General features: G+C 40.3%; 3 protein-coding genes across 10 annotated transcripts in view; 1 reads left to right on the forward strand and 2 right to left on the reverse strand.

The window, feature by feature from the left end:
• si:ch73-12o23.1 (lysosomal alpha-glucosidase) overlaps window positions 1-5,648 on the reverse strand; it is a 12,195-nt gene extending 6,547 nt beyond the window's left edge. The window contains exons 1-7 of one of the 2 annotated variants that reach the window (XM_035660407.1): window positions 5,490-5,648; window positions 4,363-4,486; window positions 3,141-3,698; window positions 2,168-2,313; window positions 1,848-2,013; window positions 921-1,017; window positions 265-384 (exon numbers count right to left, since the gene is read on the reverse strand). In XM_035660407.1, the coding sequence (XP_035516300.1) occupies window positions 265-384; window positions 921-1,017; window positions 1,848-2,013; window positions 2,168-2,313; window positions 3,141-3,698; window positions 4,363-4,455 (1,180 nt within the window). In that variant the 5' untranslated portion in view covers window positions 4,456-4,486; window positions 5,490-5,648. Of the gene's footprint in view, window positions 1-264; window positions 385-920; window positions 1,018-1,847; window positions 2,014-2,167; window positions 2,314-3,140; window positions 3,699-4,362; window positions 4,487-5,167; window positions 5,449-5,489 lie in introns of those variants that run through there. The other variant, XM_035660408.1, reaches the window with a different exon arrangement.
• Window positions 1-15,637, forward strand: part of LOC118327159 (bifunctional apoptosis regulator-like) — a 337,943-nt gene that overhangs the window by 291,950 nt on the left and 30,356 nt on the right. The window lies entirely within an intron of this gene.
• Window positions 6,691-14,042, reverse strand: LOC118327155 (oocyte zinc finger protein XlCOF28-like). 6 transcript variants are annotated; one of them, XM_035660416.1, is made up of 7 exons: window positions 13,793-14,042; window positions 12,940-13,099; window positions 12,039-12,172; window positions 10,524-11,476; window positions 10,187-10,370; window positions 9,968-10,096; window positions 6,691-8,322 (listed from the first exon to the last, which is right to left on the reverse strand). In XM_035660416.1, the coding sequence occupies exons 3-7, from the start codon at window positions 12,154-12,156 to the stop codon at window positions 7,625-7,627; spliced, it is 2,082 nt and encodes a 693-aa protein (XP_035516309.1). In that variant the 5' UTR covers window positions 12,157-12,172; window positions 12,940-13,099; window positions 13,793-14,042; the 3' UTR covers window positions 6,691-7,624. The 6 variants fall into 6 exon arrangements, with proteins under 6 accessions (XP_035516309.1, XP_035516308.1, XP_035516311.1 ...); XM_035660415.1 differs by having other exon boundaries at window positions 13,370-14,042; XM_035660418.1 differs by having other exon boundaries at window positions 9,968-10,093; window positions 12,940-13,103; window positions 13,370-14,042.

Below are 15,637 nucleotides of genomic sequence, written 5' to 3' on the forward strand. Positions count from 1 at the left end.
TCACACTTAAAGGACCAGTGTGTAGGATTTAGTGACATAGGATCAAGCGTCTTGCAGATCACAACTCCCTCACTTCACCCTCTCCTTCCAAGCGTGAAGGAGAAGCTATAGTGGCCGCAAACCGTGCTTAAAAACGCAGTGAGTGACATGTGGAACTGCCTCTTTTAGTGGGTAACACTTGGGATACAATAGTTTTATTTTCTGTAAAACAGTCATGCAGCTACTGAACACAACATCCCCACATCCCAGCAAACTCCTACTGACCTATGACTTCCACATACTGTTCGATCACTGAACTGGGATCAGGACCAAGGAAAACGTAAAAGTCCAGGATTCCACCGATAGTACGCCAGGTGAGTGCTGGGGCGGGCTGGAGGATCACATCTGATGAAACAGAAAAACTACTGATTAAACATTTGTTATTGATAAGAAAATCCTTCTGAAATACAATTAGGACAACTGAGATATTATCTAAGTGCATGGCATATAATAATAAAATGCATGGTACAGCATTTCCTGCTTGTGGAGCAACAAAGCAACAACAAAGACCTGCATTACAACATTAAAAGCTAATATTTTCAGCCTTTCTTATGATGATGGGAAAGGGAAGCCAATTCAATTAAACTAAGATTGTAAACCAATCCAACTTTTCAGTTAGCAATCAGTGTCTTTGTTAGGAAATACAACATGACACTAAGTCACCTCTTTATACAACACTGGACACAATCTGACATTTACTGACAGTAACTGCTGTGACACAGTCATAATGATAACTGTTATTTAGGACTTCTGCTTTTATCAAATTGCTTAATTTAGTCATCTGAACAGTTTCAACACTGTAAGAGATCAGCTAATTCTAACACCAATGTGTATTATTGCACAAGTTGATGTTGAAGTATCGGGGCGACTAGCAGACTGACCCATTGCATTGCTGTTCAGCAGGAAGAAGCCGTGTGCGTTCCCTCCGTCCTCCATTGCCAGGTAAAATGGATGGGCTCCATATAGGTTTGTCTGTTCCTACATTGTAGAGAGGATATTCTAATTAATTTAATCTTATTTGCACTGAGGTGAACTGCATATTAAATGAAGGAGCAAAATCATGAATGTTATTTATTTGGGCCTTTTTCACAGAAGACATTTTGACACAGTAGGAAAGCAGAGGTGTAAATAATATTAACGATGGCTCAGTTGCATTCACACTGCAAGCCTCTGTACGGAGCTCTGTGTGGAAGTGGAGGCAGAGTAGACCAGTTACAATACGACCCCTCAAGTTTAGCTTGAATAGTAGGGTCACCCCAAAAACAAGGTCTAACAACTCACTGTCCCTCCACTAACTACCTCCATTGCAGCTGTTTTCCATGTTTGTATTTACTCAATGACTCCTATCAGCGCATAATTGTGACGAATGCCGATCTAGAGTGGCGTAAAAGTTAAATGAATTCCAACAGGTTCACACTAAGGTCACATTGATTTAGGACCACATATGAAAGTGGTCAGAATTGGAAAATATCAGATTTTATGTGATTTGTGCTGTTCACACTGTCAAGAAAAGGCACATATGAGAGTAAAGTTATTCCACTGAGCCTGCATGCACAATACCAGAAATGCAGCTGTTATTGATGTTATTAAATTGTACAGTTTTTATGTAAAAATATATGCTGTGATAAAGGTCTACATGCTAGCGCACTGTTCTGACTTGCCGGGACACTTGAACAGAACTGAGCTATTGCTAATGTCATTAGTTAACAACTAAAAGTCAAATGTCTGCTGTTACTCACTGATACTAATATTTGTGTCTGTGGCTAAAATGTAAAACAGAACAATGACAAAAACAGGGATTTCCATACCATAGGAGGCACATCTCTGGCCCACATGGTGAGTGTGTTCCAGTGGACATCATGCAGGAAGGTCGAGCGGTGCTCGCCCAGGCCGTAAATGAACTGGCTCTGCAGAGATGTGGACAACTGGAGAAACTGATCCGCATAGAAGAGCGGAGCCACTGTGGTGTTCAGACTGACAGGAAACCGTTGAAAGGGAACACAGAATATCATTAATGATTGCATTACAACAACTGTATGTGCCTGAAGAGAGTTTCTAGTACATAATATTTGTCCAGTTGTGACGCTAACCCTTTCTTTACCTAACTAAATAAAGTCATTTGACTTACAGCACTGCTCCTGTAGAGCTCCTCTTCACAATGAGACCAAATGGCTCCTTTGAAAGCTCTACGATGTAGTCTGGACTTTCTGCCTTCTTGGTGGCAGTGGGAACAGAGATCGGAACCTCAAACCTTGAATTAGAAGGGTCGGTAATCTAGATTGAGAAATATGAGAAAAATAGTTTAGAATTAAATAACAGACCAGATAATTTACAGCAGTATGTAATAAAAACCAATCAACTGACTTACAAAAGGTTATGATAGTACCTTTGCACCATTCTGGTTTAAGCAAACGCTGGCATGTGGATCTTATTGAAACCTTTGTTCACATGGCTACAGCTCTGAATGTGAATCTGTTGCCTGCTTGCATGTATAATGGTTTGGTGAGATTCCACTTTACCCTTGTTTTCATGAACTCCAGAGAATTTAACAACAACTCAGTGTGCAACAATGTAGCTCTGTGCTTGTATTTTTACTGGTAATAGTATTGGTGAGTCTTTACAGTCAATTACACAGTGAGATTATTTATAGCAGGGAACATTTTGTTACTTTCCATGAAAAATATGATACTGCATGTAACCAGTAAAAGCCCTACAAACACCCATAGTAAACACTGACAGCTGTTTTCACTTATTCCGGCTGATTAGACCCCTGTTCTGGACTGTGTGGGTGTATAACGCCCATGCTGGAAAGGCTTTTTTCATGAGAGACATTTTGACATATCACAGAAAGAAAACCACAGGTGTGAATAATACACTTAATGAGATGGGCTTCAGTTTCAGGGTCCTGGTTCATGCTGGCCCACTGCTTTGGCTGACTGGTACACTTGAATAAAAGGGAGCCATAGTTGATGTTATTAGTAACACCTATGCTTTCTCTACTATAAAGAAGTCAAAATGTTGTTGTGAAAAAGGCCCTTGAAAGCATGCTGTGTGACTTATTAAATATAAATTAATACGAAGCGAGTACCCCACTCACTCACCCTGACACGTAGGCGCGTGTCGGTCTCGTGGCGTATCTCCACCTCTAGAGTGAGGATATCTGCTGGATAGTAGGTCTTCACGTCCCTCACGAGCGTACCTTTCTGTCCCAGGGACGTGTCGTTTATCGACACAAGGGAGTAGGAAGGGAAATCCGGAGGATAGAAACACCATGGGATGCCGTTTCTCCCTGATGGGCGGGTGGCTGATGAGAAGGGAGCAGATGCGGGGATAAAGCAACAGTTCCTTGCCTCACACAACTCTCGGGTCACAACCACCCCTCTTTCAGGGTAGCAATCAAACCTCCACGCCTCAGGGATTAAACTGCAAGTCTGCTGGCGGAAAGCAGCTGCAGTGTCGTTTACTACTGGTGTTTGTGCCGAGGCCGGTGGCAGAGGTTTATGTGGCTGCTGGTTGGACGGCCTGTGCAGCCAGAATATAGTCCCCAGTAGCCAGCCTCCACAGAGGAGCAGCAGCAGGCAGCCAATCACCAGGAGGCCTGAGGTGACAGAGCATGATGGCCTCCGTGGAAGCAAAGAGGCTTCCTCTGGCTCCGGCACCTTAAAAGACAACGTAGAAATCAGACAAGCAACAAACTGAGAAAAGCAATCTGCAAACCAGATGTCTCACATGACTACAGTTCCTTTCTAGTATGAGGAACAAAACCATCAAAATCACAGCTTTTTTTATTTAACCAGGAAAGCCTCTATGAGGTTAAGAATCTCTTTTTGTTCAAGGCTGTTATACTGTATGTTACAGAATAAGAAAACATAGAAAACAACACAAACAAATCCTTGAACAATCTTAGGTGGCAAAGCACGCGCTGCCCTAAAGCATAAAATAAATACACAAGTCTGCAACTAACCATTGTTTTTTTTATCACATAGATTTTTTCTTAATTAAAATCGATCAAATGTCTTATTTTGTCCAACAAAGAGTCAAAAACCTAGTCACAGAAAAGCAACAAATCCTCATAACTAAGAAGCTTATGGACCAACGGATTATTCATTTCAGCTCTTTAGAAGATTGAACCAATACGGTCAAACACAAAAATAATGAGACTAACATGTAGACTCTAAAATATGCCACCAGACTGGAAGCCTGGAGAAAGACCATGAAGTCGCTGCAGCAATGATTTAAATTCACAGAAAGAGACTAATCCTTAACACTGTCTGCAGAAGGTTTAACGCAGAGAAAGCAGTACGGATAAACATAAGAACTCACCGGAACTTCTTCATGAACAGGCCGAGGCTCTTCTGACAAAGCTGCATTGGAAAACTGAACATCTTCAGGGTTCAGCCGCTTGTATGACACCATCCTGATAGGGTGTGTTTGTTAAACTGAGTGACTGAACACATGAGAGAATGAGACACACAGGCAGCAGGACAAAGTTCAGTACAATGACAAATACCATTTCCTGTGGTCTGGAGTTGGAGAAGTGTGCAAAAGAATCTGTGAAGTGAAAATTTGTTTTTTGGGGATTTGACAGTTGATTTGAATGGTTTTGTTTTAACACCACAGCAGAAGAAAGGTCTAACAGAAAGCAGAAAATGTGTATAAGACAGAATATATTGGCACTATAAAGAAGATTTATTTAGGGTCATTTGTTTAAGCACACACAAACACACACAACACTAAACATCTAAGGACACACTGAGTTACCATAGATGTGTCATTAACCAATAGACCCATTTCACAGCAACCACTTTGACATGACATAGTAGGGTAAACACAGGTTTCTGTTCCAGTTACTGTAGCTGAGCCTTTTGTGTGAATGCTAATATTAAATGTCAAAATGGTTGCTGTGAACAAATGGTCCATTCAGGTATGTTTACTGACAATAACTGGATATTATTATTATTATTATTAAAACAATGCTGCATCTTTAACTGCAGCACCTTTCTCCTTCATCCTGCGGTCACGTGTGTGTACATATCGTACTTAACGCAGATATACTTGTGAATAAAACACAACCCTGACTCTGTGCATGTCTCAAACAGCACACTGAAATGATCTCACGTTGTATTCCCTTACATGTGAGCGTACAGGGAGGCTGCTGATGCTTTGAGTGTCGCACATTTTGTCCAAAGAACAGACTGGAGCTAACCTCAGCTAGCATTAGCCCTCGCATAGGATATCATGTGAATGTCAAAGTTCACCAAGGAGACGTTTAATTAAGTGCAGCTGTGGGGACTGACTGACAAACACCCGGGGTTATTGCATTAATAAGAAAACAACAACCAGTCGCAGTGAGACTGTGAGTGGTGAGTTAGTTTAGCATAATCTATTAGCCTTAGCTGACTTTTAACATCACTGTAACGTTAGCCGACAGGAGCGTTTTCTTTACTTACCTCGATAACCTTCGAGTCTTTGTGAGATTAATAAAAAAATACAGCACACAGATCAACTTTCCCTTTAAATAAATATCACGTTAGCTAACGTTAATAATCTCAACCTTCTGCCTGGCGTGCGTCTGTTTATCTTCATGTCGCATTCAGGGTACCTCGTAATCCCGAAAACGTCCGGATTAATTGTCCGACAACAAGCGCTTGTGTCGGATTCTCGATCTGTTAACTGAACTCCAAATGTCATGTTATGTGCTTATATAAACAGCGACATGCTATATGTAATATGTTAATGTTTGAATAAAATATTAATTTCTTTTTTTTTTAATCGAAGGGGTCAGGAGTGTGTTTCCTTGCCACGGTGCTGCCTTCAGGAGCAGCTTTGGATTTTGGACTACCTGTAAATGAAAAGTCTACCTGTTGGGAAATATGAGCCTGTAGGTTTCTAACAGTAAAGATAAATAATATGTGAATAATATTAGAGTGAGCTGGTTTAAATAACAGTTCTTCAGATAGAAATTAGAACACATAACCAGCAGTATATACTTTTAGGCTATTAGCTGTATAGAATATGAAGCTGTCACTTCATTTTGTTTTCTGGGAACATTTAGTAGAGGTCGATTTTGATATATATATCAACAGAATCAAGCCTTGCTTTAAAACGATTGAGTGAGCAGCTCAAATTGCGCTATGGTTCAAGAAATTCGATTATTATTGCTCAAACATTAGTTGGTAAAACCTTGTTCTATATATTTCTTGGAAAAGATAACATCTACCTTTGCCTGTTCCAATATGTTTGATTTCCTTTCCCACACACCCTCGAGCAGGTTTGGGCAATCATACTGTGAGTCAGATGGGGGTAAAAAAAAGAAATACGCAGGGTTTTATGCAAGCCAGAGACAAGTGAATTCATTTCACAGATGACTTCTTCTCAAAAACTACCTCCACTCGAGCAGAAAAAAAAGCATTTGCCTTATTAAAAACATTCACGCATGACCACGCAACTCTCAGGCAGGAGAATATTGTTGCTGTATAAATGAGAACACCCTCTTGGTTTTTTTATTATTTGGTCAGAGATTTTTCCAGTGTCAACAGATGATGCCTTTAAATATTGTAAAATATATCAAACATCTTAAATGACCTGTGTACATATATTTCTCATACATTAGCCTCCGCAGTCAGAAATCCCCAAACAAAACAGTGTTTAGTACTTTTACTTTTATTGTTCAGTATAACATGTCTCATACAATTAGACAGAGGCAGCACTGGGCAATATTTACCATCTACATGGCTTCATGACTTGGCTTTTGTATCAGCCTTAGAGGATGATGCCTTTATTCACAATGGTTACTTGGCCTTTGAGAGTTGTCTAAACCAGGTGAACCTGATTCATGATTTGGTTTTTGAATAACTTCTGTACAAAACAGAGATAAAAACATAATCACCACTAAGGCAAAACGGTTTTGGAAAAAAAAAAAAAAAAAACCTGATGACTATCATGATCCCATTGCTTCATTACTGGATACATATTTCTGACATTTCAGTAGCTCATAGCCAAAGAATGAATTCCAGTTTCACCTGATTCCTAGACTGCTCATTGGCCCTCGTAACGTCTGATACAAAAACATAATTATTCTTCAATCCAATTTCCACATACACGATTAGTTTGAATGACAAATACTGCATGGAAAAAGTGAAATCACAGACCTTCAATGAGTCATTTGTACTACCATAAATACTAATGTCAGTGTGATACTTCAATGCAACTAACATAGGTAAGAGTGATAAACGTGAATAAATATGACCTCTAAATTTATCATCTAAGCAGTTTCCAAGATCTTTTTTTACCAAAGTAGTGTTTGTAGTAAATATTTGTTTGGTCATTTTGTCTGAAACTGTGTTGTTAGTTGCTGAACATCACCTGACGTTTGCCTGTCTATTAATTTGTGTGTGCGGGTCTGGGAGTTAAATATTTTAGGTTTAATACTTTTTTGTAAACCACCATGTAAAGGTTTAATGAAGGTCTATTCACAGAGGTAGTCCTTTACTTTCCGCTCTTACAATTCATGTTTTACTGCCTAAAATCTTGTATTGTAATACTACTACTGGTACATATCTCTATGGTTTATATAAATACATTATCAGTCATTTTTGTCTGTTATACACATATTAATCGGAGAGTTATCGTCGCTCTGTGATAAATCATCGTTCTTCACACCGAATGCCGACTCCTCCTCAGTCTGTATCTGCTCGTGTTTCCTTCTGTGGAGCCTCAGGCTTTGTGAGCGGCTGAAGCCCCTCCCGCAGATGTCGCAGCCATACGGCCTCTCGCCTGTGTGAAGCCTGAAATGGTTCTTGAGGCTTGAAGCTCGCGTAAAACTCTTTTCACACTCTGGACAGTCAAACTTCTCCCCAAAGTGGATTTTCTCATGTTCCCTCAAGCGGCCGGACTGGTTGAAGCTCCTGTCGCACACAGAGCAGTGGTAGGGCCTCTCTCCTGTGTGCGTGAGCCGGTGTCTGTTCATGGCCCCCGAGTGGGCAAAACTCTTCCCGCAGTCCGGGCAGGAGAACGGTTTCTCTCCCGTGTGGACTTTCTGGTGACCTTTGAGTTGACCTTTCTGCGTGAACTGCTTGCCGCACAGAGTGCATTGGTAAGGTTTCTCTCCCGAGTGGATTCGCATGTGAATCTGAAGAGCAGACATCTTGTGACAGTCTCTTCCACAGAGCCCGCAGCAGTAAGAGCTCTTTGTCAGACTGTCGTTAAAGGGATCCTGCACTGGTGAGGCTGGAGGACTGTCTTTTTCACTGTCACCGACATGATCAGGATCTTCTTCAGACACTGTGGAAACATAAAAGACAAGTTAAAAGGCACCATTTAGTAACACAGAAGACAGAAAATAACTGATATTAACCTCTTTGCTTGTTAAGACACTGCTCACTATGGAATCCAACATGATATAAGATTGAAAGTGGATAAAAACAAATGATTCAATGATCAACTTGTATGATATGTAAGCATTATCTTCCAGTCAAGGAGTGAAGCGCATAAGAATTTAGGTTTAGAGCTGCACAAAATGTCTCCCCTGCTATGCACTGGCACCTGTCCCAACTGTCCACAGCAGTAATATTCGTTTTACACACTTCTTGATAAGATATCTCTATGGGTACAAGTGTCCACTTCGAAGCACAGTCCTGACACTAGAAGAAAGTGAAAAGGTAAAATGCTGGCTTTTCACCCTAGGAGTATTCCACTGAATTTAAATTGACTTATCAAAGAAGAAGCAGTACAACGTTACACAGTCTGCTAATCAGTCCCAAAAGGAATCTCCTAAAGGAAGTTTTATGATCAAATTAATCAGAGGAAATTCTATAAAACTAATAAAATTCTAAGGAGCCTTAAGAAGAAACACAAAATCAACACTAACCATAAGTGCAGGGTTCTCATTTTCAAACCAGTCAGTCAGAGACACCAAAGAGTCAGTCGGAGTGAACTGAAAAAAGACTTTCTATCATTTCAAATGTCAAAATAATAGAGAGGGATGGTTCTTTCTCCAAGAAACCACCTTTGGTTGTGAGACAAACAAGGTACAAAAAAAGAGCACATTAAGAGAGCATATTAACCAGACAAAAGCTTAAGATTTTGCTGTTTGGCCAACTCATAGCATTCACAATTAATTAGCTACAGTTAATGAAGTTTGTCAGTGAAACTGGCTAAAAATGAGAAGCCTGCTAATTAAACCTTTAGGTGCGTAAAGCTGGGCAGACATTGTGTGTTCTCCTGTCAAAGGTGCTATATTAGTATCCGACACTCCCACTGAACGAAAGCATGGAACCCCTGGTCTGTTTTGTCCATTGACAATTCCAATTAGGTTTATTCAAACTAGTCAACGGTGTCCTCAATGTTGACAAAAAGAAGGAAAGGTAATGTAACTGTCTTGTTTTGCAACTATGTTCAGATTTATATCACAGCAGTCAAGGTTACAGCTTTAGCTACAACGTGTAAGCTACTACTGCTTATAACGAATCTTCTGACAGCAGCCGCGGTGGAAGAGGAAACATTTAACTGCTCCAACTGCAAGACAGCCAGCCTAACACCCCCCCTCAAACAATAATCTATCTGGCATGAAAGTTGTCCCAATTCTAAAATTAGTTTGGAGCGGCCAATTTGGGGCTAAAAATCTGTGGTAATTCATACAGTGTCTGCCCGGCTTTAGGTAGTGCCAGCTGCAGTAGAGAGTAAAGCTGCACACCATAGAAACACTGGAGGGTGAAACAATGTAAGAGTGAATAAAAACAATGCTGTAATTTGTGTCTTGTAAAATAACAGCTGCGGGGAAGCAATAGGTCAGTAAAATCAATAACAGCAATAAATGGGGGGAGAGAAAAACAGTTCAGTATTTTTTTTATAGAACTAGGTCCATGTTCCTGGTAAAAACTACATTTCACAGTGATCTGCTCCTTTACTGTGCAGTATTTTATCTTACTGTTGACAAGTTCTTCTTCCTCCTTTACTGTAATCCTAATTTCTGTGTTGCTTTCCTGCTGCTGCTCTTCAGTTTCCTCTGGTGTGGTACAGTCCTCACTACCAGACACCTGGTCAGAAGCTTCTTCTACTGGAGAAGTGAAAAAAAAAATGTGCATCAAAAGGCATTTATGCTCCATTACAATATAACAAGAACATCTGAAATCTCATGTTTATGTACCACACAAAGGTTCCTCCTCTTCCTCCTCTTTCACTATTACATTCATATGCGGACAGGGAGTGACGTCCTCCCGTCGCTCTTCTGCTTCTCTCAGGTTACTTTCACACTGAGCTGCTTTGTCACAGTTAAGACCCTCTGAAGAATGGGGCTCAACTGCACTGGGCAAACTCTGACTGTCAGACACCTATAAAACAGTTGCATAGGAACAAATGGAGGCAACAATGAATTAGCGAGTTATAAAGAACAATATGTATTAACGTAGGAGAAACTGAAAAATACCAACCAACTACCACAAGAAAGCACAGATTCTACTTAAATTGCTGCGTATTGTCACTACCTCCGAGCTCATGCTGTTGTTCAGGTCCTGCTGGGATGTTTCACCGACTGCAGCTTGAACTGGGTCTGAGATGACACCCGTGACTGACCCATTCTTGTTCTGTGTACACGATCTCTTGTGGTTTCTGAGAGTCCCTGCCAGTGAGAAGTGCCTCCCGCAGTCCGCGCAGGTGTACGGCTTTTCTCCTGTGTGAATCCTGGTGTGCCTCCGAAGCTCTCCTGGGGCTACAAAAGACTTGTCGCACTGTGTGCAGCTGTAAGGTTTTTCTCCCGTGTGAGTCCGCATGTGTGTCGTCAGAGTCCACTGCTGTGCAAATGTCTTCCCACAGTCGGAGCAGTGATAGGGCGTGATGCCAGTGTGGAGACGCTCGTGTCTCACAAGTGTACCGGACAAAGCAAACCTTTTGTCACAGAAAGAGCACTGGTAGGGCCTCTCTCCGGTGTGAGTCCTCTGATGATCTCTGAGCTCAGCTGCAGAGTTACAGCTCTTGTCACAGTCCGAACACGGAAACTTCTTCCTCGTAAAGCCAGCGACGACCTCAGAGTGCATCGCCTCTAAGTGAGTTTTCAGATGCCAGTGTCGGGAAAAGCTCTTCAGACAGATGGAGCAGTGATACGGCCTCTCGCCAGTGTGTGTCCGTCGGTGCAGCCTGAGCTCCCCCTGACTGGCAAATCTTTTCTCACAGAAAGTGCATGGGAATGGCTTTTCCCCAGTATGGACCCTTTCGTGGATCATGAGCAGCCCCTTTTCGGGAAATCTCTTCTCGCACATCGAGCAGGGGAAAGGCCTCTCTCCTGAGTGAGTACGTAAGTGGCGCTGAAGTTTAGAGGCGTAAGGGAAGTCCTTCCCGCACACCGAGCAGCTGTGAAGAGACGCTGGTTTTTCATTCTCGCTCTGATCAAATGTCTTTGAGGGAACCTCTGCAGGTACAATGCCAGGGATGGCACTCTCTCCTGTGTGAACAGAAAGTGAAGAAACCTTTTAATTAGGAGAACAAAAAGGTGGAAGAGCACAACAAACAGTGACGCTGATGGGGGTCAGACATGTAGCAGAGTCCTATATACTGTTCAAATCTGTTTGGGGAAAGTGGGCTCACTGCATCTCTGCTCTGTATGCAAGCTTTCAGACACGATGCATTCAAGTACCTTCATGCGTCCTAATCTAACACAGACATGTCAAACTTTGCTGGGAATGCATAAAGGTGGATGTCTATGCAGACTTTGTATCATTATATATAATAAATACTGCACTATAGAAGCAGCTCAGAGTAAATGTCTTTTTAAACTCAACACTTAAAACACATTCACTTATCATTGGGAATCTAACTATGCCTCTCTGTGTCTACTGTAGATATTAGGGCTAGCTCTGAAGTGAAATTAGCATGCCGTATTTGTTTGTTTACTAATCACATTTACAGACAATAGCATCCAGATGTTACAGGGGTTGAAAAAAAAAAATAAGTCCTCTATTCTTTCACTCTGTGTATACTTTGCTGGTTACAATATATCTGCTCACTGAGATCTGAGAAATCCACTTCTTCTCCATCAGAGTTGATCAGGCCTCCGATTTCTTGCTGGTCATCTTCAGCGAGGATCACAGCTGGTCCAAAGTCCTCCGGGTTTTCGGAGCCCATCTCTTAAAGATACAACCTTGTAGAGGGGGAACAATCAAGAGTCAGAAAACAGACATTTAAATAACAATTAATAGCAAGTGACTGAATATAAACAGCCTTACGTGGCCAAAAGCTTCACAATGAACTAACCATGGGATCAATAAAGTATTTGGCAGACAACTGAGCAGCCGCTGATGATGCTGACTCTTTGGACTATTAGTACATGAAGACAGACAGCGATTTCAATCAAACCAACTGAATCATTTCAGCCATTAGGTTCTAGATTTTGTTTCTTAGGAAGGAAAATTACAAAATGGCAAATCACTACACAGATAAATTGATTACAAGACTTCAATTTACTGTACATAAATACTTCTGCAGAGAATGAGCGATTGAGTCTAGAGTCAAAAGACGTGTATCATTTGCAGTAAGCTAAATAATAACGTACGCATCAACCACAGTCACAGATAACACAGGCTCATACTAAACATTATATCCAATGTTACGAGCAGAAATCAAGCATGCAATTTCTCTTTTCTTTCATTGTTTGGTCACATATGTAACACATATTCAGGGTTCTTGTTACAGCGTACTTTCAAACATGTGTGACATACTCGGATTATACTATTGTTTCAGATATTTTTTCCACAATGCACACAATATATTTGATTACTATATTCAGATCCAGTTGTGCTTTATCTCATAGTGCTGCCATCAGTTATGAACATAAAGGATTCATTCGATAACTGTCTGATAACATTTCTTTTTATTTACTCCAATCTGGTTCGGCTTTAGATTTCCAACCTGCAGCACCGGATCTCAACGGGGTAAATAATCCTGCCCCCCTCCACCTGCACCTCCACCCTGGCAGACATCCACTGTCCTGCTCAAGGACACTTCAGCAGGGTGAATGCTTTTGTTGTGACAGTGTGCTTGAACCACCTGGCTGGGCCTGATGGACAGTCTACCTTCAAAAAAAAAAAGGAGTTGTCATTGCAATATTTTGTAGTTTTTTTTATTTTATTTACTATTTTTAAAACCAACAAGCCATTCAGGTGCAGCAGTATTGATTATGGTGCTGTTATATAGTGTCAAACAAGGGAAAATGAGTAGCTCCAGTTAGCTCAGTAGCATTAGCTCGGTTGGGGGGGGGCTCTTTTTGTTCTGATGCTCCTCTCCACTTCAGCCCTCTCATTAATTGCCATTTAAGTTGCAAGCAACCTAATTGACTAACCTGTTGGTATCTACGGTGTCATGGTATCGATCACAGCAGGAGCGAAACGCGCCCTGCAGTGCGGACAACAAACCCCCCGCGTTTGACCTCTGAATGAAGCCGTCTGTAGTCGTGAGGCGTCGTCGGTCGGTGAACCAGCGCTTTGACCACCTCTCAGGCTGTTATCATCAGCCACCGGGGGCGAACAGCCGACATGGCGACGGCTCGCTTTTGATGTGAGCTAACGATTAGCCACCCTGAAGCTACAGCCGCTTAAACCAAACAATAACAAATAACACTCGCGACAGATTCACGGAGAGCGAAAGTCCAGCGTGAACAAAAGAGCAATGCTGATTCTAAAAGTGTCCCTCCTCCTCCTCCGTTACACTCGCTAACTCGCCTTAGCTATCGTTTAACAAACAGACAATAGACGTTTTGACCAACCTCAGCATTGGTTTTTCTCTTCAGGTAAAAAAAAAAAACCACACAAAAAAAAAAAAGAAAAGTAGTCGCTCGACAGAAGTTTATTGAAACGATTTGGCACTATCTCTACTCCTCTCTCATTTTCGTGCTCGTTATGTTCAAGCAGTGTGTCAAATTAAGGCCAACTAAGTCATGAGTTAAGTTGAAATAAGCGTTTGGATCTGGTGGTAACCTTTCGAGCTTTAGCTGCTAGCCACTTACAGTAGTGTCGGAACTTCCGGTTGGCTTTTTGTTAAACATCAAAATAAAAGCACGTCTAATATAATTTCTTCATGTTGGGGTTTTTCTGCAGCTTTTTTTTTTTTTTTGCAAAACACGCACACATATCGAGTATAATAATACTCACACGAATTAAACCACTCAGCAGCTACTTATTCTAAGAATATAAAACATATATTGTATATTCACGTCAGCTATATTTACCCATTGCTATAAAAAAATAACTAGTGTGTGTTTATATGTTGTTTTAGATTATTATAGAGTAAAAGCCAATGTTGTACTTTTTTGTACTATTGTTTTATCTTATTTTTTATATTACTTTTATATATATATAGCATATATATATACATATAGATATACATATAGATATATATAAGATATATATCTATATCTTATATATATAGATATATATATATGTCTATTTCTTGTTCTTTTTTGTTTTAATTTTAAACTGCTGTTTTTATCATTTAATTGTATTAAATCTACCGTTGTGTATGAAATGTGCTTTTACTGCCTTGCCTTGCTTTAAAGACAATCCTTTAATAGAAAGGGAAATAGAAAAAGGACAACAACACCTTCTTTGAATAAAGAAACAGGAAAGTTTAAAACTTTTTGATGTTCGCCCTCTGAAGGTTTTCCAGGCATGTTGGACTGGTAAGACACTCTGGGGCTGATCAACCTGGGGGAAACCTCAGGATCAACCTGGAGGAACTGGAGGACATGGTTGAGGAATAAAAATCATCTGGGCTACTCTGCTTACTGAGATAAGATACTGAGCAGTGATGGATAATGTTTAAAGACTATAATTAAAAATTCTAATAAAAATTAGAGATATTTTTCACAACAGACACTCTGAGTTACAGTAACTAAATACATTACAATCAGTTGCATTACATTACAGTCATTGCTGGAACAGAGTCAACGTTAATGTTATTACATCCACCTGTTTTTTCCTGCTATGACAATGCAAAATATCTTCTATAAAGAAATTAGAGTGCACTGATGTTACAATCAACATGATGAAAATAAGCATGTTCGTGTTCTTGGTATTATTATTATTGAATGAATACAATTCTACTATTGTTGTTACTGTAGTTTTACTAAATGAAATTAATGTTTTCAAATATTATATTTCAGATTTTCACAATCTTTTGTTAGTTTGAGAACCATGATTTGGGTACAAAAATACATTTCCAACACTGTGATCATAATAGTCCGCATCAGAGTTCCCACAATTTTTAAGCAAACATTTTCCGGGAGTTTTTTATTGACAATACAGGACAGCACAACATTCTTTTTTCAATTTTATTCCTCCATTTTTAATGATGCAGGACTCATGATGAAGTGTCGCAGGTTCATTACAGGTATGTGGTTAATATTTATGGAACACTCTGCATTAGATCACTTTCCACTGTTCTCACAGCCAATTTTTCTGCAGCATCTCTGGTGATTTGACTACAGTTTACGTCAGTTTTCCTCTAACCTAACGTAGGCAATCTGAGTGAGAAAATTAAATAAAACATTTCACAACATAAAATATTATATAAATCATTTTAATCAATTTCCAGGCGTTTCCATGACTGGAAA

This window comes from Morone saxatilis, unplaced genomic scaffold (assembly GCF_004916995.1).
Source record: "Morone saxatilis isolate NCDOM2014 unplaced genomic scaffold, NCSU_SB_2.0 Contig17, whole genome shotgun sequence".
NCBI lineage: Eukaryota > Metazoa > Chordata > Actinopteri > Moronidae > Morone > Morone saxatilis.

What these genes read in the sequence shown, in the direction of transcription:
- LOC118327155 (XM_035660417.1), bottom strand. Translation starts at nt 12,156, where the DNA reads ATGGGCTCCGAAAACCCGGAGGACTTTGGACCAGCTGTGATCCTCGCT. An exon ending in ACAACAGCATGAGCTCGGAG is followed by an intron (nt 10,371 to 10,523) that starts GTAGTGACAATA and finishes ACTGTTTTATAG; the next exon opens with GTGTCTGACAGTCAGAGTTT. An exon ending in AGAGGAGGAACCTTTGTGTG is followed by an intron (nt 10,097 to 10,186) that starts GTACATAAACAT and finishes TCACTTCTCCAG; the next exon opens with TAGAAGAAGCTTCTGACCAG.